Below are 22,190 nucleotides of genomic sequence, written 5' to 3'. Positions count from 1 at the left end.
AAAAAGTTTCCAGATGATTCTCTGCATATTTTGAACAGTCAAAACCCAAGACTGTTTAGGAATGTCCCTTCCCCCTCTTGAGGAACAGCTCCTTTGAAATCCAAACCTGAATTGCTTTGATGCCCTGTTTGGAGCAGCATCCACGTTTAAAGTTACAGGGCAGCAGATTGTGCACTCCCCACATCCCCTGCCCAGTCCATGCTTCTGTGTGCGCACAGCATGGTTACAGTCCTACAGCTCTGCACTGCCAGGGGGATTTACTGGCCCAAATCGGAGAAATCTATCTTTCCTGAGCCCAGAATACAAAAGTTTGGATGGCTACTTCTGATGGTGATTTAGATTCGCAGGTACAAGTGAGACAACACAAAGGCTGTAACTCAAAATAAGTTTTTTGCCTAGTTGCAGGATAATTTGGATTGATGAAAATAAGGTTTTCAAACAAGAATGACAACAGGTAACATACCTTTAAGTGTGTTTTACTTTTCAGCTTTGTTCCTTCTGATCACAAGCCTTTCCAGAACAACAAATACTGCAAACACACAATTCTCCCACATTGAACCAGTATGAAGTCACACAGGTGTCTGACACAACACACACCTGTCAAGAATTATTGAAGAAGTCACTAGATCACTGAAAGTGTGCAAAATTAAGAAATATGTGCTAATGGGAGGTATCATTAAAAGTAATTAATCTTTACTACTGGTGAGCATAATTTAGTTGCTTCAACCTTTGTATTATGACATGCAACTTCCTTATCTGCAGCTAACTGTTCATTCTGATAACTGAGAAATCTTTCCATGCATGCAACAGCAGCAGTAGAGTGTTTTCAATTCTTTTCTCAACATTTTGAAATCTCTAAAAATGAGTACATGTGGTTTTTTACAGAGAACAATCCAGGTGTCTCAGATCCCCATCTCTGCCTTATCAGCAGCTAATCACACATCACTACAATTATGGTCCCTGCCTTTATTTCACATCTTAACAACAGAAATATTAAGAGTTTATTTGAGAAATTACAAGTTTAGAAACAAATAGCTGAGTGTAACTTAGGTCAGAGGTCATATTTTTAGGATGAGAGTGGAGACATCACTTACAAATCAAGAGGAATTATTTAGGCAGCAAGAACTAAAAATACTTTGATAAACATCCCCTAGAGTCAAAACACTCTTTATTCTTCAAAGGGTGGTCTTATTGCTGTGGCTGATTTACCATTTCAGTGTTTCATTCAACAGATCTACTGGACAAGAAATTTTGAAGAATTAGAAACAGCAAGCCTTTTCAACTGCATGGTGTTTAAAAAGAAACAAACACAAAGAGCTCCCATGAAGCTCAGACACACACCAGACACCCTTCCATGAATTACTGCAGGAGTGTCAGTGCCGACCTGGCTGAACAAGCACATCTCATCTGGGTTGTGATCACTAATGCTGGTCCATCTGCAGGGGTGCCCACCAGGAGAGAGGTTATCCATCGTGTGAGAGGAGACTTGCTGAGGCTTCCCATCCTTTCTTGACACAGGATCTGCTGTTGGCTACCTGGGGACACTCTCCAGCTGCTACTGCACGAACAGGATGCTGAAGGCCATCACCACACAGCACACGGCCACGTAGGGGCTCTTCCTCTCACCTGCCAGGAGGGGAGAGAACCCAGAGCAAACAGAAATTCAGGTGTGGTTAAACAGGTTAAACAGACACACCTGCTCCTAGTCTAGTGTAACTCTGCTACAGCATGTACAAACTGGTATTCATCATTTCCAGCTGGAGGAAGGCAGGCAGAAGTACAGATGTGTATTCACAAAGAAATGCAGGGGCAGTGGGGAAACCTGGATGCAGGACACCTTGTTTTGATACATAAAAACAGAGTTGGGGCTCTTTGCTTTAAGGGAGGACTTGTAAACATGGCAGGGAGTGACAGGACTATGGGGAATGGCCTCAGGCTGAAGGAAGGCAGGGCTGGCTGGGATCTTGGCAATGAGGAATTGTTCCCTGGCAGGGTGGGCAGGCCCTGGCACAGGGTGCCCAGAGCAGCTGGGGCTGCCCCTGCATCCCTGGCACTGCCTGAGGCCGGGCTGGACACTGGGACAGTGGGAGGTGACCCTGCCGTGGCAGGGTGGCACTGGGTGATTCCGGGTCTCTGTGCCAGGCCCATGTAAAGGCTGCCATCTCACTACAACCCACCTTTTGTGAGGTGCAGTTTTATGTTGCTGCTACCTCCTAGTGCCAAAGTCAGGGGGCAGGCAGTGGAAGGCTGCCTGGGACACCCCATTTTTGCTGGTTCTGCTGTTGTGTGTCAGCTGAGGTGCAGCTGGTGCTGCCTGTCCTGGTACCTGCCACCTGCAGCCTGAATCTTCTGTGCAGGGTGTCATGCAGCAGCCAGAGCTGTGGGCTCACAGCTGCCCAGACAGAGCCAGATGCCTTTTTTTACTTTTTTAAGAAGACATAACATTGTTAGAATGTGGAGAGGGTCTGGTCCACAGATTTCCATGATAAAAATTGTCACAGAAGCTGCACAGACACCTCTATTTTCTGACTCTTTCAATTGGTGTCAGAGTTTCCCAGGGCAAACTGTGAAAGAAAGTTAATTTTACTCCACTAATATACTTTTATCTGTGGATGGAAATATACATTAATATACTTTTATCTAGTGGCAAAAGCAATCATGAGAGATCTATTCCCACCCATTTGGTCCAGGACAGAACTTTACAGAGGTCTACTTTTCTTGTTCTTCAAGAAAAAAAAAAATCTTCTCAGGTGGGGAACTATAACACAACCAGGGGAACATCAGTAATGTTAATCACACTGGTACCTACTTACATGAGCACTTTTTACATTAATGAGCAACATGTTCTTACACTTAAACTTTATTCTTCATGGTTCCACTGAATTCTGCTTGGAAAATTCAGCCTACAGAACTGCCAGGGAGGGTTAACACTGAAATGTGTCTTTCAAGTGAGAAGATCCCTGTTTCTACACACTCAGGAGTATAAAGACAGAGCTGGGGCTGTTTGGTTTAAGCAAAGTTCAATTTCCCTTTGCTGTGTGAGGTCTTTTGTCTTTACAAACCACCTTATCAGAGACACAGTTTTCAGAGAAACATTAAAGAAAAAACCACCAAGGCTCCCAAGTCTAGCATGGTGCAATTTTTATGAAAAAAAAGCCTTTTCCTTTACCAGCAGGACCTTTAAACACACAGGGAACAAACTTTCCACAGTAAAAGAAAAATAAAATACTTGCAGTGACACCTCCCATACACAGGATTGACTGTCCAGTGACATTACAAGATTCTGTCATGATCTGGCATATATTTAATTAAACTTCAAATAACTGAACGAATTAATGTCTGCAGTTTCACATCTGTTTAAAATAAATTTTGAGGAAGTCCAACTCCTACGGTTCAGGGTATTACAATTTTCATATGGGTTATGCTTTTCTGCTCTTAATTTTCTTAAAAGAGAAATCACCATGTGGCAGGATTAAACATTATTTTGCACAACTTTGTAAATATGTAACCACTTGCCGGTGATTAAGATCTTATGTACATGTGAAAAGGTTGTTTAAACATACCAGGGATGTGAAATGTAAAGGAAGCCAGTAGACATTTTCATTTTTAAAACCTACGCTTTCTACTTGCCTTTGTGACTAACACACATAAAAGGAATAATCTCCAAAGCCCAGTTCTTAGTCTACAAGAAAGTCAAAGTGGTCCACTCTAGATGCAAGTTGCAAAAAGAACATAGCTAATTGAAAAAAATATCCTTGCACTTAACTACAAAGAAGATGGCAAGGTAAGGTGAGGTGCTCTCTTCGGCTTTGAACAAACCCTAATGCAGCTGAATTTTTTACATTTGTTTCACTGGTATAGCTCAAAATTCATTTCTGACAGCTGCCACCTTCCCAGTATCTTTCAATTACAGCACTAAAATTGGTTCTGCAATGTCTATTATCTAAATAGGACAATATCTGCAATCATTTTAACAACCACTCTTCAGCAAAACCCTGTTTTTTGTGTCAATGCTTTTCTGACATCCTGTAAAATGTTCTGCCTGGGAATGCAGAAAGGGAATCATAAAGGCTTTCTTTAGGTTCAGTGACAAGTAGGAAGCTCTAGAATTACAAGTTCAAAGTTTCTGCTCTGAATTAACAATGCAATTTGAACACTGATGACGGGTTAGTAGTTTGGGTTTTTTTTCCTAAATTGTGGATATACCTTAATGTTAAGACTAAACTTCTGTTGCATATTCCAATTTCCTTCTCAAAATAAATTCAGGATAAGGATTAAAATAAATATAAAACCAATGTTATGGGAAAATGTCAAGAATCAGATAGAGCTGATCAGCCTGTGTGCAGATGTCACTTGACACGAACAGCTTTGTGTAATTCAAAAGTGCACAGAAGCTGAGCAAAGAAGGGAAAGGAAGAAAACCACATTTATGCTTAAAGAGAACCTTAATGCATTATGAACTCCATGTTGTTTTATTACTGTAAGGTAAATATCTGGGGTTTTTTTAAACAGTCCATTGCAATTTCAAACAGACTGCAGTTTATAAGAAAACATTGATTTCTTTGCATGTCATAAATGCACCCTTTATTGTTTCATGTGGCAAAAAGTGCAAAAGACTTTTGAAAATGTAACATTAGATATATGAACTGACATGAGAAGATGCAGGATTTCCATTATGCTAATCTAAGAAGGCAATATCCTGCCCTTTATTTCATGGAGGTAAAAACTTGCATTTTTGAAGACAAAGGATGTGTATGGTTTTCACTGCTACATGGCAACACAATCCTAATAAATTGTGGTAGAAATAGGATTGATCTTAAGGATTTTGAAGGGAAAAAAAGACAAAAAACAATTACCAATCCTGGCGCATTTCCAGAATATCCCCAACAATCTGTAAAGATAAAAATAAATTCATTACGGTCTTGGTTTAATACATCCAAGTCAACTGATTCTCTTTATGTTAAAATCATCTGAATTGACAGTAATTTGTCAACGTGGTTCCCCCCTGCACACCAGAAAACAGGAGATACCTGCACGTAAGGGTACAGAGTATGAATTACAGAAGCGGCAAAGTTGTAAGTCTAGCAGAGGTCTTTTTGCATGAAAAAATCCATTTAACTTGTTCCGTGTTCCAGATCTAAAGACTTCACCAGAACCCCATATTTATCTACAATACAGTATCCCAGACAGACAGTTTTGTGAAGAAAAAAATCTTCCCAATTCTTCTGGTTCTTTCTTATTCCTTTACCAAAGTTTGCCTTGCTCATATCTCTGCAATGCTGCTTGCCCAGGACTTCACCTCTCACAAGTGAAACAGCAGTGGAGAAAAGCAGAATTCAACCCAAAGGCATGTCACAAACCTGTAATTTCTCTGTGGAACTAAAATAATCTCCTACTGACAGCTCCAGAGGAGCAGGGACTGCTTTAGTGTTTGAGGAAGACAAGGGGAACAACACTGAGGTGTCCTGTGTGAGCAGATGGATTTCAGCCCTTCAAAGCTTGTCTGCAGGAAGGTTTCCTTCACACATGGCACAGAACACTGTGGGAGCATGTGGAGAGCTGCATCCAGCAGGTAGTAAATACAACCCCACAAATAATGTTCGGAACTCACACCCACAAAGGTTTGATTGTCTTTGCCTTGGGCTCTGAGAGTTGCTTACTTCTAACACATCTAAATGCAGACAGGTAGGCTTGGGCCACTTGCTCCTGCATGCTTGAGCAGTCAACATATCTTTTATTTCTCTTATACTTCCATTTTAAGTGCTCTTTTATGGTCTTGCTTTACTTCAGCATCTCTCTGTCCATTTAGCAGCCTCCTCTATTTCTGACACAAAGATTCAGGGCTGGGCAGGTGAAGACCAAGGGTGGCAGCAAGTGACCAAGGTAAAGTAAAATGCTTTTTGACTTATGTACCCCTTGCTGACCAGTTCATCACTAACAGCATTCCATTTCCATTTTTAGAAAGCAGGCATTTCCATCTGTGCTTCAGATTTTAGCTTTATCTCAAGCAAAATATATATACACACATACATATTTAGGATTGACTATATTTCTGTACTGCCACAGCTTGTTTTTTCCTGCTTTTATGCAGCTCCACAAGCAGAAGTAATGATCCCTGCATATAGAGCACCACACTTTTCCAGGCTAAGAGGTCATACAATAAAGTAACCTGAAGACATTTATGCACTTTTTGAAGATGTGTGCAGGTAGAAAGGCATTCATGTGTAATTTTTAAGTGCTCCACTGATAGCACCTCAGGTTTTCAGAACTGTTGTTCACTCTCTGTAAAATTACAATTTACAGATCGCATGCTGCAAAACCAACAGAAAAACTTCCACAGCCCTGCTTCTCATTTTGCCATCTCCCAAAAGCTTCCCCAGGAGCTCAGAGAAATAAAACACTAACATTCTGTCCATATGCTTTTGAAGATTCTTGCATGGGAAAAAGAATATTAACCCTTTCAGGCAGCCTAGAAGTCTGTTGAATTTGCCTCACCATCTCAGCAAGGGTATTTTTTCATCTTCTCGGATTTGAAGCCACTACTGCACATTTCCCTACAAAGCCCCCTTGGTGAAAACAGAAATTTTTCTGATGTGCCAGGTACAAAATAGACGATGGGTTTCACCAGCTGTCCTTAACAATTGCAATTAACAATTTATGAGGACTGACCAGCCTTTCCATGATGACACCAGAACATCTGAAAGAGGCTTTTGTGCTACTGGAACAGCTCATTACCTCTGTTTGTTCACAGAAGCTGCTGCTGAGCAGAAGCAGACTGAATTCTGGACCTTCTGATAATGCACCTTCTGGAAGAACTGGGGAGCTCTCACTGCAGGAAAAGCCTATGCAGAGCTCTTTCCTGCTCCTCTGGTTTTTCCATTAGTGCCCATCCCAGGTCCACAAGAAGGACCTCTTCAAATCAAAACCTGCTTATTACAGAAGTGATGCTGCCTTGAGTAACTCTGCTCCAAAACAATTCCTCCTGCAGCAGCTCCTTGGTGTAACTGCACCCTTTGTGCTCTGCTCCATCCTTGCTTGGAAGCAGGTGAAGGTGTGGATCTGGCTGGGATCCCTGCTCTTTCTGGCACCCAGAGCCCAAAAGTGCAGGACCTGCTGCAGATTCCTGGCTCTCAGTGCTAAATGCTAAAAGCACTCGTTGTGAAAAGTGGATGCGGTTACCTGGAGGACAAAAAACCCAAATAAATGGAACCTCTTAAGCAAAGGAGGAGTTGGTGGAGCCTTAGACAATGACTGCTAAGGCTGTGTGTGCTGCAAAATGCCATGTGTTCACCAGGAGAAGCCCAGTGCCACTGCAGGACGGAGTGTGAGACATCCCCAGTGCAATGCTGATGGAAAATCAAAGGGGATCTCCGCTGCACATGAGCTAACACATCCTTCTGGTTAGCAGGGAGGAGAGAATTACATTGTGGCGCACATTCTCCTCTAGTCAGCATGAAACAGTAAATCTCCACTTGCTTTCCCAGCCTTTAACACTGTTGCTCAGGACTAAGCACATGGAAACATTCAGGGAAAATGAAGGATTAAGGTTCTGTTTGGCTTGGTAGGAAAAGACACACTTTGGCAGAAATGAGGGGGAGGAAATACAGGGTTATGAGGATGGGTGACATCACTGTGCAACAGCATCTCTCAAACAACAGAAATATGTTTCTTCACTTATTATTAACAGATCTAAATCCCCAGCAAAGTTACCATTCACTCAGAAATACAGTGAATAACTATCAACATTCCTCCTCTCCGTCACTTTGGTATTTTATTGCTACTTTTTTATGTCTTTTATTTGGAGCAGGAATGATGAGGTAACAGCATCTCTGTGGCAAAATGAAACATCACTAGAATTTGTTTTATCCCACATGTCCAGACATTTCCACTGGAGCTTGGAGTACATTAGAAGAGAGGGAAAGGGGTTTAGCACCATATGAGCTCCATGTAAACATCTACCATACAGGAAACAACTTTCACTGCTTCCAGGCCAAGGTTTTACTCTTCAGTACAAAGTAGTCTACAAAAATATATATATATACATACATATATATACATACATATATATATATATATATATATAAAACAAAATGGCATGTCCTACATCTACATAAATACAAACCTACACATCAAACGCCCAACTCCTCCACAGTGTCAGCACCCCTGGGAAACGTTTTATGAAGAGAGTTCTATTGTACTCCAGACAGATTTGCCTCAAGAATAAACAGAGTAGCTCTAGATTAAAGGAAACACTCCTTGCCAAGAACAGCACTAAAATTTTAATCAGTAAAATAAACATTCTTACTTCTTACTGTGTATACCTCATTGACTATTGTGTTATCTTCCACCAGCAGACACCCAAACTCCCCTGGTCCCCCCACTCCCTGTCCTTCATGAAGTCATCCTTTCTTTCATCTTTACTTCCATCCAAAGAAACCTCTCATGTCAGTGACAATTTTGTGGCCTCATATAAAAGGACACAAGTGTTTTCATGTTAGTACTCCAAATTAAGAAAAAAAAAGCTAGTGTAATTTGGGTACCTTACACTGCTAAAATTAAAAAAACATGAATAAAACAGCAACCCCAGAGGCTAATTACAACGAAGGTTTTCAGAAAACAAACACTCAGGTGTTTGGTGTTCTTGGTCACAACACTATTTAAAACTGGATACTTCTGAATTTAAATGCCAAAGTGATGGAAGACACTGAGGGAAGAAGAACATTTTTATTTAACAGGAAATGACCTAATGGCAAAAGTGGAGAAGTCAAACACTCATTATCCAAAAGCCTGTCTGTTTTCCCACCTAGAATTACCTCCTGCTTCTACAAATATCATCTTCTTTGCACTAACCTGAGGTGACAGCATTACTGAAGTTCTGGGGACAGCCCCAGACATTCTGTGTCACAAGTGCCCAATGGTTACTCAAAACCCACCACACTTAAATCACAGTTATGCTGATCACAGCAGGCATTCCATATGACTAAAAACCAAAAAGTTAGGTTTGTAGAAGTTTTCAAAAACTCTTCTAGACATTCCCTCACCTTAGAGAATACAAAACCACGATTTGAACAGACCACACAAGAGGACTGCGTTGCTTATTTTAAAAAGTATTTTTAGTTTTCTCTTAGTTACAGATTATTGCTAAAGCTGTGTTTCAAACTTCTATCTGCAAAACACCTATCTTGAAAACAAGCAAAAAGCCAGTTTCTGCTGGCTCCTTATGCACCCTAGGAATCAAAAATAAATCATTGCAACAATAGCCACATGTACGAGAATGTTTTATTTCTGTCTCTCATTTCTATATCTCCAATAAGCATCTAACAACAGAGCTACAAATCTAGAAGATTAATAACACAGTATTAGCAAGGTTCGCAAGCCAATAAATTTTTTCAATAAAATTTCAACTAAGTGCTTGCCAATACCTTATTGCACTCTGTTGTGAGGTACAAAATTAAGATTTTTATCTCTAAAGAGAGAAAATTTTCAAAGCAGGATCTGCATTATCACAGACCTCATCAGGAGATGCTGAAAACTGAACGCACACAGCTTGTGGATGTTAGAAATGATCAGGCCACATACCCGGATTTATTTTTGTCCAGTAAGCTGGGAGCCAAGGATCTGATGTAGGCACAGGTACATATAAGCAACAGGATCACAGTCAGCAGACTCTGGAAGTTGAAGATGGCAGACTGTGGAAGAGAATCGGGGAAAAAAAAACCAATTACATCTCTGCAGTGCAGAACTCCTCTTGAAGTGGAAATTCTGGAAAAAACAGGTGACCCCTCACACAACACCAAAAATGAAACCTACAACGAGCCAGAAAACCTTTCCATCAATGGAATAGGGTGGTGGTAGTGAAAATAGAGGTGAGGACTGAGTGGCAAAGAAACCAGCCAAGACAAAAAAATAACACAAAATGTGCAGTAGGTTTGTTAATACACCACTTTTTAAAAGCTACAGGCCAAATTCAACAGATTTGTAGAAAGTTAAGCCCACCTGAACTATGATAACTGATTACTTTTATTTTCAAACACTGTTCTGATTGTAAATTGAAAACATCTTTACTGTAAATACACTTTCAGAACTGCTAGTTCTTTGGTAAATTCTGAAGAAATGTATGAAATTGCCTTAAGAAAGTTCTGTTGTTGACAGCAAACACTGATCAGCCTAGTGGCAGTGACAAGAGACAATTCTTGAGAAACTGCTGCAATATCTGGCAATTTACTGAAGCGTGAAATAACACTAATAAGCAGAAACTGCAACCCATAAACTTTTTTTTTAACCTTTTATTCTTTTTTTTTTATGGTTTTTGGGTTTCTCTTAAGTGTCTCAACTGACATTCTGGTCAGTGTAACAGCACCAGGTGGTGTAAGAGGCAACTGCTTATTTCATAAAGCTTTATTTTACCTTCACTCTGCTACGCTCATTTGCAAATCTGATTTAGTGTGAGCTCAAAAAAAAAAAAAAACAACCAAAAAAATGTCAAGACAAATGCAAGAAATTCACTCTTTGTTGTTCTGGAATTCTGATGAACTTTTGTGTCCTGTGTTCGCGCTGCTCAACCCAGCTGGCCGAGCAGTGGTATTTAATTAAAGGTAAATATTTAGCACTTAGGAATGGATAATACATTGGCATTTCCTTCTCCAAGCATATTTTAGGGCACATCAGAGCCTTCATTTCTATGCAGCCTGAGGCACATCTCTGTTGGTGTGCACGTGCTTTCTTCCTATGTCACAAAATTAGAATGTTTTGAATCTATGATGGTCAAATCTATCTAGCTAATGAGAACTATAAAAGAAAACCACACTATTCTAGCTCACCATGGCACTAACAGGAAATTAGGAGAGAAAAATGACAAGCTCTAGTAGAAGGAAAGCCACTGGAACACACACCAAGTGCTCCAATACTGAGATCAAAAACCTGGTGACCAAAACCCACCAAAATCAACAGCAAAACATCTTATTTAGAAGTCTCCGTGGATCATATGGACTCCAGAACATGGACAGAGCTGCCAGTCTGAACATATGCTTTAGGTAGGGTTAGCTACCTAAAGTAGTTTAACTTAATGGGGTCCAACAGGCCATTCTGTTAAGAAGAATCATTAGAGGTGCTCTTACTCTGTACCCTGTATAGGAGGGATTTCAGCATCCCTGAAACCCACCCTTTCTGTGATGAGGGAACAGTGATCCCACATCCAAAGCCAGCCTCCCTGTCCCAACCACGAGGCTGTGCTTGGTTTCCTCTCGCACCACAGCCTTTCCTAAATCAGATCTAATTTAGCATTTCAGCCCAACCAGCCACCCCTTCTTGTGCCCCATCATGTCACAAATAATGGACAGACTCTTCACCAAGGACAGCACACTGCCATGCCCAGCCTCTGGAGCCTTTGTGCTCAGCAGAAGTTTCTGCCAGCTCCAGCAACCAGGCAAGTCTCAATTCCCCCCGGCTCCTGCGGGTCTAGGAACGCGGCAGGGCCGGATCCAGGAGCGGCTGCTCTCAGCACAGCCAGATACTGCCTATCAACTGATTAACTCCATCAGTCCTGCGGGACAGACGGACAGCTGCTCTGACAGCTCACAGCCCCGCGTTCCCATGGATTCCTGCAGCTGCTTCCCGAGGCGGCACCGCGCGCTCCGGCACTAAAAAATGGCACAAGGGCACACTTGCTTCCTCCAGAGCAGGGGCTGTAAACGTATACTCATGAAATGTGCTATCAGCCAGCCAACTGGGGCAGTACATAATTGTATATAATTGTTCTTTGTTGGGGTCTTCACTTGTTTCCCCGGATATTTGTGGCTGTAATTGCATCTGCCCTTCCACGGAAACGCGCTCTGAATGACACGTTTATCTGCACAGCCGCTTTCAAAGGGCAGATGTGAGCGTTCCAAAATTTGCCTACAATTTTTGGAAATGAGAATTTATCCCTGAATTAGACAGTTTCGCTCTCCACATCTGAAGTAATTCTCATGGCCCAGCTGAATTCACAGAGAGCAGCAACCTACATCTGGCTGCTCCAACCAATGTAATTAAAAGCTGCTTCAAGAATTATACATTGGTCAGAATCCTTTTAAAAAACTGCATTCACATAGCAAGCTACTTGGACAATGTAGATGTGATGCTGTTCATTTGTTTAGACTGGGTTGCTCTGATGAAAATGTATTAATTCCAATTTTTGACTTGTGTTGACTGGCCTAGATCCTGTGAGCCTCACTCCCACTGCAAAGAGATCCCAGCACATGGAGAAACTGGTGCTGTCTCTTAGGCTGTGTCCAATGAGGGGGAAATGACAACTAACTTCAAGACAACTAACTATGCTGCAATGCCAAAAGAACCAGCACTGGCATTTTATTCTGGTTTTGGACAGTGCAAGCTTTAATTCCACATGCTGAAATTTTCTACATCTGCATTTCTGACACAGTGGGAACACCTCAGTTGCTCCATTCTGTCTCATTCCCCCAGGGTCCCCTCCTGTGTGGAGCATCACCACATCACCTGCAGCACCAATGAGGTATTGTATTCACCTGAACTTGAAAAAGACAAGTTTTTACCAATGTCTTTGGAAATTTAACACTATGGACTTCAGCTTTGAGAGCTACATGCCCAAAGGCTGTTTTAAATCCTTTCCAAAACCAGGCCTTTAAAAAAAGCCTCAATATTATTTCCTGATCATAACATATCTCAGTAAAAACTCCATATAATAAACCATAAAGAATTAGTACTCCTGAAATTTTTATTGTGTTGGGATTAACAGCAGTGGCTTGTACTAAAATAAATACTCATAGGAATATACAGTAGTTGGAAACCCAGTGGTACAGCTAGAGTTGTCTGAATGTACTCTCATCTGAGTATAAACTGAAGTTTAATGTACTTTAATAAGTGTTGATTGAAAGTTAAAAGTTACCTTTTTGTGTGGCTGTGACAGGGAATCATGACAACAACTGCACAGCTCCTGCAAACCTCATCATAGACAATGCTGTCCCCCAGCATTAAATTTACTACACTTGGGCAGAAGAAGAGGAAAAAAAGCAGCAGGTCGGAGTTGTGGTTACCAACAGTTCTTGCACTTCACAGGAGTATTTTACTCAATATGCAGAAATAACCATAAGAAATGCACTAATTCCAAGCACTTTGCTGCACTGACAGCACCCATAGACAAGATACTGTAATTTATCCATTTCTGCAGTTCTCACTCACTCCCTCACCCCAATATCCTCTGCTTCAGACACGCTGTTGCTCCCTGTCCTTGCAGGCAGCACCACACGCACAAACCACCTTTGTTACAGATGCAAGCCCTGGGTAGCACAGCAATAAATCACACCCTAGGTTTGATGAAACTGTCAGTGTCATGAAGGACCTGCTGATTTTCCCCTTGTCTAACAGACTTTTGTTCAAAATAAACCACCCAGTATCGTGGTTCCAGGGAAAATGAAACGTGCAGGAGGAGAACACAAACCCTATGCTGCTATCCTTTCAGGTTGGTAGAAAGCCTAACACAAAAGCTCTCTGAGTTTATCTCCACAGACTTAGCACTGAAACCAAAGCTTAACCTTCCCTAGACTTAAAAAGTATTTACAAAATGATTATTTTATCTCTGATTGCAGTGTGACCATGATGATTTCATCCATCTGTGCTATAAAAGCAGAGGCCATTGTAGTGCCAGCAAGCTGCAAAACTTTGCCCTGTGGTTACTATTATAACAACCAATTTATGTAGGCAAACACAGATAAATAACTGGAATATTTTAAAGAAAGTATCATCTCTGCGTAATATGCTTCAGAATATTCAGTCTTTCTGGAATGTTTTATTTTTTTTTCTCCCCAATATAATGAAATTGATGAATAATGATGTTTTCTGTAATCAAATATGGATACCCAATCATTCAGCTGCCTTCCTCATACTGGAATATGAGCAAGAGCATACATCCTGAAGTTAAACTTTAGTTAAGCAAGAGGTGATAAAAATTTAATCACAGAAAAGTTAAATCAAGCTGTGAAATTTTAACAAAGAGGTCCTTACAAAGCTGAAAGAGAAAATGCTTATTATCTATGGTTTCCAATAGACCCCACAATTTTTATTTCGTCAGTGAAATCAAATTTTTCGGAATATAATATTGAGAAAAATAATAGGATATAAATCACCTAGTACTACTCCCAACCTGAAAACCAAAGCAACTGCTAAAAAGTAATTAAAACATGCATCAAAACTGTATTATTTTCCAATCTATTAAAAAAATAATTACTTTTCCCACTGCTGCCAAATGCAATCTGATCCAAACAAATGGAAAACAAGCATTTGTAAAAGAGGCATGCTAATTAGCATCATAGAAAAATTACAAAAAGTGCAAATTAGTGAAGTTTGAAGCAATTATTGCCAAAAGTACACAACAAAACTAAGCAAGGGCTGTTAGTAAGTATCCCAATACCAGCCAGATGCAGTTGTTCCAGCATAAATATGGCTTTTTACTTTGGATTTACAGCATGTTCTCCTCAGTGTTTCGTTTCCAAAGAATTTAAATACTCTATTTAATATTCATTCAGATTTCTGTCTGGTGTATTTTTGCACTCATGGAATGTAAGCTAAGGCTTGATTAGAGATATAGGGAATTTTTTTCCCAGTCATTTTCGGGAGAAGCACATTGTCAAGTTTAAATGGCAAGTACAACTAACATGTATGCTTTCCAGTCAACTGAAGACTAATAATACATCTATTTAAACCAATCTCCTTGAACAATTAAACACTTAATTAAACATACGGACACAGCTGCCCTCCCCTATAAAAAGCTCATTTGACTTCAGCACATTTAGGATTTTTACTGTAATTCAAATCCACAGACCAGCAGTGAGAAGACACCTCCAGGCAATGATGCTGAAATTTCACACTTGCTTGAATTCCTCCCTCTTTGCCCCAGTATCTAGTTTGAAAACTGAACTTTTGCTGCAAGCAGCTAGCTGATGCAGCATTTCACCGAAACATCTTACTCTAAAAAACAAAGTGACTACGGAAGTCTTTTACTGAGGTCACTGTAGCACAAAGGTGGGCATGTCCACATATTTACTAAACAATCAAAGAATAATGGTGGATATGTCAGTAGAATCTTAAAATACCTTTACCCCCAGGCCTTCTCTGTACATTACACAGTTTTAAATTTTACAGAGATATTTTTCCTCTTCTGTCTTTCCCCATTAGATAAAAGCAGTATTTTAAATAGCCCCTTTTTTTTAAAGTAACTCTGCCGTCTGAAGTTGCACATCACACTGTTTAGTTCACCATAAATGTAGTACTGAAACTGTAAAAAACAGTAAAACCTTTGTGTGTGAATGGAAGAGGTAAGAGTCATACTAAAGCACACTTTGAATCAGGTGACATCCTTACTATAATAAAAGCAGCATGCAAAAATCATGAGTTTGCAACAGAAGTGCTACAGGAATGTGAACATGGCCATAGGAAGAAGTCTAACTTTTCAAAAAGGAAGATATACTCTAATTTACCTAAAAACTACAAAACAGATCTGTAAATATTTTATGTATACTATTTACCAATTTTTTTTTTCATTCATGGTCAAACCATCTCTTTCAAACATGAAGAACAAATACCAGGAAAAAATATACTTAGTTAAAAAACAATGACAAGTTCTGCTAAGTCTGTCACGTCCCTTGGCCCTGGGCAGGACCACAGCACCTCTGCAAGTCTCTTGTTTGGCAGAGGTTCAGTTGCATGGTTTGAGTATTTAGCATCTGGAAGACAGGTAATATTTTTCACAGCTGTTCCCACCTTGTTTCCACAGTCACCAGATTGAAAATCAAAAACTTTTGTTGAGTTTGAACGCCGGTCTCTGTGCATTAGCAGAAAAACATATTCAGAGCTGCAGCTGTTACAGTGAATGTGTGGTGTCTAACCAAAAAATTAAATTGTGGCATTCACCTTCTTATGGCACTCAGCTAAGAAATGGTTTCTCATAACCAGAGTCATTCTGGGTAAATCTCTTAAAGCAGACTCACTGCATCCTGCTCTTCCAAAAAGAGACCATCTTACCTTGTCAGAAAAATTTCCTCTGTTCAATAATCACATTAATAAAACACTTACTATGTATTTTCACTTAATCCTCTAAGATGACAGAAGTATCAATACTAAACACTTCAGGTGAAATAAATTCACAATACAAAGATACTTTAAGACTGTAATACAACCTAGAAGATGTTTTTAAACCTATGTACGTTACGTCATGATAAATACAAAGCTGCTAGCAAATCTATGTATGAGGATGGATTCATTCTTATAATTTTGAATAAGACAAACATAAAAATTTGTACTTGAAGACTCCTGAAAGCTCCTTTTTCAGAGCAGTGTCTTGGGTTCTGGTGTGTTTATATCCGACAGCTTGGCTGAAATAATATTTACTAATGAATGTTTTTACAATTGGCTCTATGAGCAACTCCCCTTCCTTCTATAAACACCACACTAAGAGAGCAACAAAGATTATGACAGAAATGTTTGTCCTCGTGGAAAGTTCCCAAACCAATTTTTGTGCAGTAATGTGGGGCCAGGATCAGCCCCAACCAGAGGGTGACAGTGAAGAAGCTGTTTTTGTCAAGTTTCCTGCACTTTTTAAAAATAATTTCCATCACCAAACTCTGAGTGTAACTTCACATTTCCGCTATGAAGGAAAGTGAAGACCACCCTTTAGGAGGGGAGAGCCTCTTCACTCATTTTAATATTACCTTTGGCTTCCTCCCTCCTTCCTACCATGCCCGTGGCAAACTTTTCAAGCCCACCAGGAAAACTTCTGTCGAGCTTTCAGATGCAAAATCCCAAAAGCTGTCAGGACAAAATGACTTGTGGAAGCCAGCAAACAATACACCTTCTCCTCCAAAATAAATGAGGGAGCTGTGCATCCCTTCCAGTCCCAGCAAGTTTGGAATCCACTTAGAAGCTTCTGCTGGATTCCATAGATGAATAAAGTTAAAATAGTGAAGGTTTTGCTCTAAGTCAAAATGGTGAGTTTTTCCCTATCCACCGGCAGTAAAAAGGAAAAAAAAAATCTCACAATTTCTGCTTTCACACAAAAAACTACAGGTAAAAGTCAGCTTACATATATATAAATACATAAATATATAAAATATAAAAATATATTTAAAAATATATATATATGTAATTTTTTTTTTCTGCTTGGCAGCAGCTGGCCATTCACCCAGCTCAAGTTCTCATCTGCTTAGCCAGGAAGCACATGATAAGGGATCCTGGAAAACAATAGGATGAAAAGTTTCCAAGGGATAAAGTCCTCTGGAAATCATATTCAGAATATTATAGAATACAGAATATTCAGAGTGCTACTAACTTTCCAGAACTGCAGCTCTTACTCTTTGGGCAAGGAGAATAAATAGGAGATGTAGCTCTAATCTTTCCATTTCATGACACACAGACAGCAGTTGTTGCCTCTCTCACACACAAATGTGAGCTCAAAAATTATCCTTTTTTGCCCTAAAATGCCTTGACACCAGAGGTGGCATCATGGAGGACCCAAACCCTGGCGGGCTGCTGCTCTCTTGAAGAAATTCAAACATCACAGTAAGGCTGAAAGAAACTTAATTTCAACATGAAATCATAAGCAAACCACCCTTACAAGAATTTCTTGCTTCACACAAAGTAAGGAACAGGGACAAGCGGAGAAGATAATACTAAAGAATCTCATACACTTGCCGCAATCCTCTTAAATTTAAACGTTAGCTTTGTTTTTAAGTTACTGTGTTTCTTACATATCTGTAAGAAAATATATAAAATATAAATGACATAGTGATATAATATTAAATAATTAGTTTTATTCAATCATTACACTGAGCAACTCCAATGTCCCACCAAGTTCTCTTGCCTTTTTCTATCACCTCAAACCTTTTAAGTACAATAAAAAAGTTAGGTGCTGCTGTGATTCTCTATATTCACCTTTCCATGGCACTGATTAGAGAAATCTTTCTTTCTGCACATGTGTTTTAGATCTCCTGAGATAATTCATGCCTCTCATAATGAAAAAACCTCCTTTGTTTTGTGCTTGGAGCCCCAGACTGAAGCAGGTTCCTCTGAAAGATCTGCCAAGGAATGCTCAGGTGAGCAATTCCCAGCAATTTCCTGCTGGTGACAAGATCTGGAGCCTGGGAACCCTTTTTTGAACTGAGCCATAAGGAACTTCAAGTGATATTGATCTTTTCTGTAAATGCACAGGAAATACAGCAATATTCCATTAAACTGCACAGCAACCCTGCTGTGATGGATGATCTCTCCATGCTCATGGGAAAGGGGGAACCAGGTGATCCTCAAAGGTCGTTTCAACCTAAACCACATTCTGATTATTAGAAAAATGCCAAAAATTCTCATCCTCAAACAAGCTCTGTGCTGAACTTATGGACAAACATGTACTTTGTACAGGAAAACTTTATGTTAATTCAGTAATTCTTTTGGTTTTCCTTTTAATTTTAAGTTCATGTATCTGCCCTGCTCATATAAATGCCATTGATATATAAATATTTAATGTACAAACCTTGACTAAGAAAAAGCATTTCACTGCTCAGCTTTAACTGTGACAGAAATGCAAAACCTTATTTTGTGTTACCCGCACAGACTGGAAAAATGGGAAGAAAACAAGAAAAGAAAAAAAAAATTAACCCCCCAATTTGCCTCTTGATGAAGAATGTATATATTCATACACATGTAATATATATATATATATATATATATGTATCTAAGCACAGTCTTTATGCGCATGGTATATAGAAAAGATATGTATATCTGATATGTGTGGTATATGAAAAGATAATTATTAAAATATTCAATTAAATATTTACATACACCCATAAAAAATAAGTATCTTTATATCCACAGATATTGGTAATACACATAATATATTCACATATAGGCACAGATATTCTGTTCCAGATGCACTTACCTGCCTTTTACGCATTTACAAAACTACAAATAAATTTTAAAATATGTATTTATATGGTAAGTTATATTTTATATACTTCTATATTCTTAAAAATTAGAACATGTTGTGAATGTATGAACTTCTAAAAAGACAGGAAAAAGGTAATATATATGTAGACATACATAACAAGTTTTCTATACACATACGTATCTATAATTTATATATACACATGCATATATATAACTTATTTATATGCACACACATATATATGCATCTGTATAATATGTAGTTTGTGATATAATCCACTTTTCACGAGTAAATGGACCTGGGCCTCTGACGACACCCCTGAAAAGCAGCCAATGACGCGGCTCAGCGCACTGCTCTGAGCATGACGTCCCCTAACACCACCGTGACGTCACGCAGCACAGAAATGACGTCGGGAAGACGTGAGAGAACCCACAGCAGCTGATCGACCTCGCACCAGGTGCTGATGCCCCGCACAGCCACAAAGCGAGGTTTTTCTCCTGCCACCAAACCCCTGACGCAAACGCGCCCCGCACTACTCCCACCAAAGCCCTGAGGGGGCTCCGCTCCCGCGGCTTATGGCGTGAGCGACCTCTGTGGGCACCGCCCGGGCCGACATGCGTCGCTGGGTACCGTGCCGGGCGGTGGAGGGGCAGGGGAGCGGGGAGGGCCCGGCCCCGGCGCGGCAGGGCCGTGTGGGCCCCACGCTTACCATCGCGCCGCGCTCCGCCACATCACCTTCCGGCCGCCGCCACGGGCGGAAGCGCGCACTGCGCGCCCTCAGAGCGCGGGGGCGCGGGCACGGCCTCCATTGGCTGGCGGCGCCACAGCGCGTCGCGATTGGTCGGCGCTGCCGGCGCGGGGCGGGACGGAGGGGCGGACGCGGCGCGGATTGGCCGGCGCGGCGCAGGCGGAAGTGGCGGCGCGGGAGGTAGGTCGGGCGGCCCGCCCCGTGCGCGCCGGCACGGGCGGGACTGAGGGGAGCGCCGGGGGGAGGGGCCGTGTCCCGGTGTGGGGATAACGGGATCACCGGGATGAGCCCTGCCCTGACCCCGCACCGCCACTGAGGGGAGCGGCGGGGGGCTCGTGTCGCGGTGTGAGGGGCAGCCGGGATAACCGGGGTTCACCCCTTCAGTGACGCCTCAGTGGGACTGAGGGGAACGAGGGAAGTCCCGACCGTGTCCCGGTGTGGGGATAACTAGGATAACCGGGATAACCGGGATCAGCCCTTCAGTGACCCCCACTGGGACTGAGGGGAGCCCCAACCATGTCCTGGTGTGGGGACAGCCGGCATGACCGGGATAGCCGGGATCACCGGGATCAATCCTTGGCTGGCCCCGCACCAGCAGTGAGGGGACCTGGGGGACTCGTTCCTGGCCCAGTTTGAGGACAATCGGGACTACCAGGATCACCGGGATCACCCCTTCATTGACACTGCACCGGGCCATGGGGGCCGCGTGTCTTATTGAGGCAAAAAAAAAAAAAAAAAAAAAGGCAAAAAACAGAAACAAAAAAATAAAAAAAAAGAAAAACCCCAAAAAACTAGAAAAGCCCCCACAAACAAACAAAAACATACAAAACCCCCCACACCAATTGGTTCTTTTGGCGTGTTTTTTAGGTGTTTTTTTTTGGGTTCATTGTTATTCGGCTCCCAGCGCTGTTGCCTCACCCTTGCGTCCCTGAAGTGCGAGCCACCGGCTACCGAAGCCTTAATAACATAAAAAACGCCTTAATAACATAATGAATGCCTTAATGAGGCTATTTCTTAATTAGGGCCCTCTTATTTCTGTAGTTGTATAGGGAGAACCCAGGCTGTCATCCCCTGGTCTATTGTATTTTGGATTTTGTGCTACGTTGTTTCCCTTGGAGGTTGTCATCATCTTTTCTGTTGCTGCACCTGCCCCAGAATTTCCAACTTTTTTTTTTCCTCCAGGAGCTTTTTTTTTGTTTATTTATTTTGTTTTGTTTGTGTGTTTTTTACGGAGTAATCTTTGATGCTGTGAGAGCTCAGTAAAACGAAGAAGTCGTCACTGTAGAACTTCACAGTGATGACTTTGTGTTTAGGTGCCTGTTACTGCAATAACAAACTCCTGAACCTGTTCCTCCTTATAAATGTGGTTTTAAAAGCATCACCCCTTCACGAGGTGGTGGCTTGGTTTTTGGGGTCTGTGTCATTCTCTGTGTTTCAGCACCAAATTTGTGCCCTCTGCTGAGTGTGGGACAGTTTCTGCTTTTTTTCTTTGGTGAGGGTAAACAGATTTTTTTCTTTTTCTCTAAAATGACATTTTGAGGTAACATTTGACATGCCTTGTGCAGCTGCTGTGGGAGGCTGAGGATTGATGTACGTGTATGGAATGCATTTATCCCATGGAATTGAGGCAGTGATTTACTGAAGGAGTTTGGGCTGAATGAGACCTACACAGCCCACTTAAAATGCTGTTTATGTCTTCTACAGAGCAGCTTTCTTAGCAGTAGTAGATTTGGTGACTGTAAATTGACAGATCTCTGTGAAGTCGTGGTTTCAGATTCATAATCACCAAAATTTACCAGAATTTACTGTGATGTTGCCAGCACGATCAGGTTTAGGGTTTGAGGTGGGTTCTCTTGTGTGACTGTTTTCTATCCTGTGCACTCCAGGCACTGTGTTGATTCTGGATTTGCTCTGATTCTTCTCTAGATTGTTTACTGCTGTAAAGGTTCTTTCAACTGTAGATTTATCCATCTGTCTAACAGGTAGTATGCTGATTTTCTCACATTCATACATCTCATTCCTGTCACTGAATTAAATTCATTGGATTGCTTTCTTTCCATCAGTGTCCAGATTTTGGATTAAAAAAAAAAATCATTACATTCATAAAGACAATTCTAAAAATAGCCTTTATTACCTAGGATAGCTTCACTTTGAAGTGTTTGAATGATGTTACATTGAAGTATGTTTGTAAAGAGAAGTAAATAGTTAGTATAATCACTGACTGGTTCAGCCTCTGATGGTCAACATGATTGAAGACTTTAAAGGCAGGAATACTTTTGAACTTTTCTTTTTTTGAATGCCAGAGATAGAAAGCAAAAACTGGGTTCTTTTGCCTGCTTGGATTCATTTCTGGATGCTCAATATGAATTAGAAACTCAAATTGAAAATATTCTGTAAGGTCCAGGCAGACTCTAGCTGTCAGTCCTTGTTCACACCATAGCCAAGCCTGGTTTCAGGTGGTCATCTAGCTTCCTCTAGTGTAGTTTTGTTTGCAAACATGCC

The 22,190-nt window shown here is 41.0% G+C and overlaps 2 protein-coding genes across 2 annotated transcripts in view; one reads left to right on the top strand and one right to left on the bottom strand.

The window, feature by feature from the left end:
• Positions 1-460: 460 nt before the first annotated feature.
• Positions 461-19,713, bottom strand: TMEM167A (transmembrane protein 167A). The gene is made up of 4 exons (XM_064736101.1): positions 19,650-19,713; positions 9,580-9,689; positions 4,857-4,891; positions 461-1,626 (listed from the first exon to the last, which is right to left on the bottom strand). The coding sequence occupies exons 1-4, from the start codon at positions 19,650-19,652 to the stop codon at positions 1,556-1,558; spliced, it is 219 nt and encodes a 72-aa protein (XP_064592171.1). The 5' UTR covers positions 19,653-19,713; the 3' UTR covers positions 461-1,555.
• Positions 19,714-19,829: 116 nt separating this feature from the next.
• XRCC4 (X-ray repair cross complementing 4) overlaps positions 19,830-22,190 on the top strand; it is a 144,117-nt gene continuing 141,756 nt past the window's right edge. The window contains exon 1 of the mRNA XM_064735758.1: positions 19,830-19,868. The gene's annotated coding sequence lies outside the window, so the exon portion shown is untranslated. The remainder of the gene's footprint in view (positions 19,869-22,190) is intronic.

The sequence above is a fragment of the Zonotrichia leucophrys genome, chromosome Z (genome assembly GCF_028769735.1).
Source record: "Zonotrichia leucophrys gambelii isolate GWCS_2022_RI chromosome Z, RI_Zleu_2.0, whole genome shotgun sequence".
NCBI lineage: Eukaryota > Metazoa > Chordata > Aves > Passeriformes > Passerellidae > Zonotrichia > Zonotrichia leucophrys.
The sequence above is the reverse complement of the archived record's forward strand: the minus strand, read 5'-3'. Positions and strand labels throughout refer to the sequence as shown.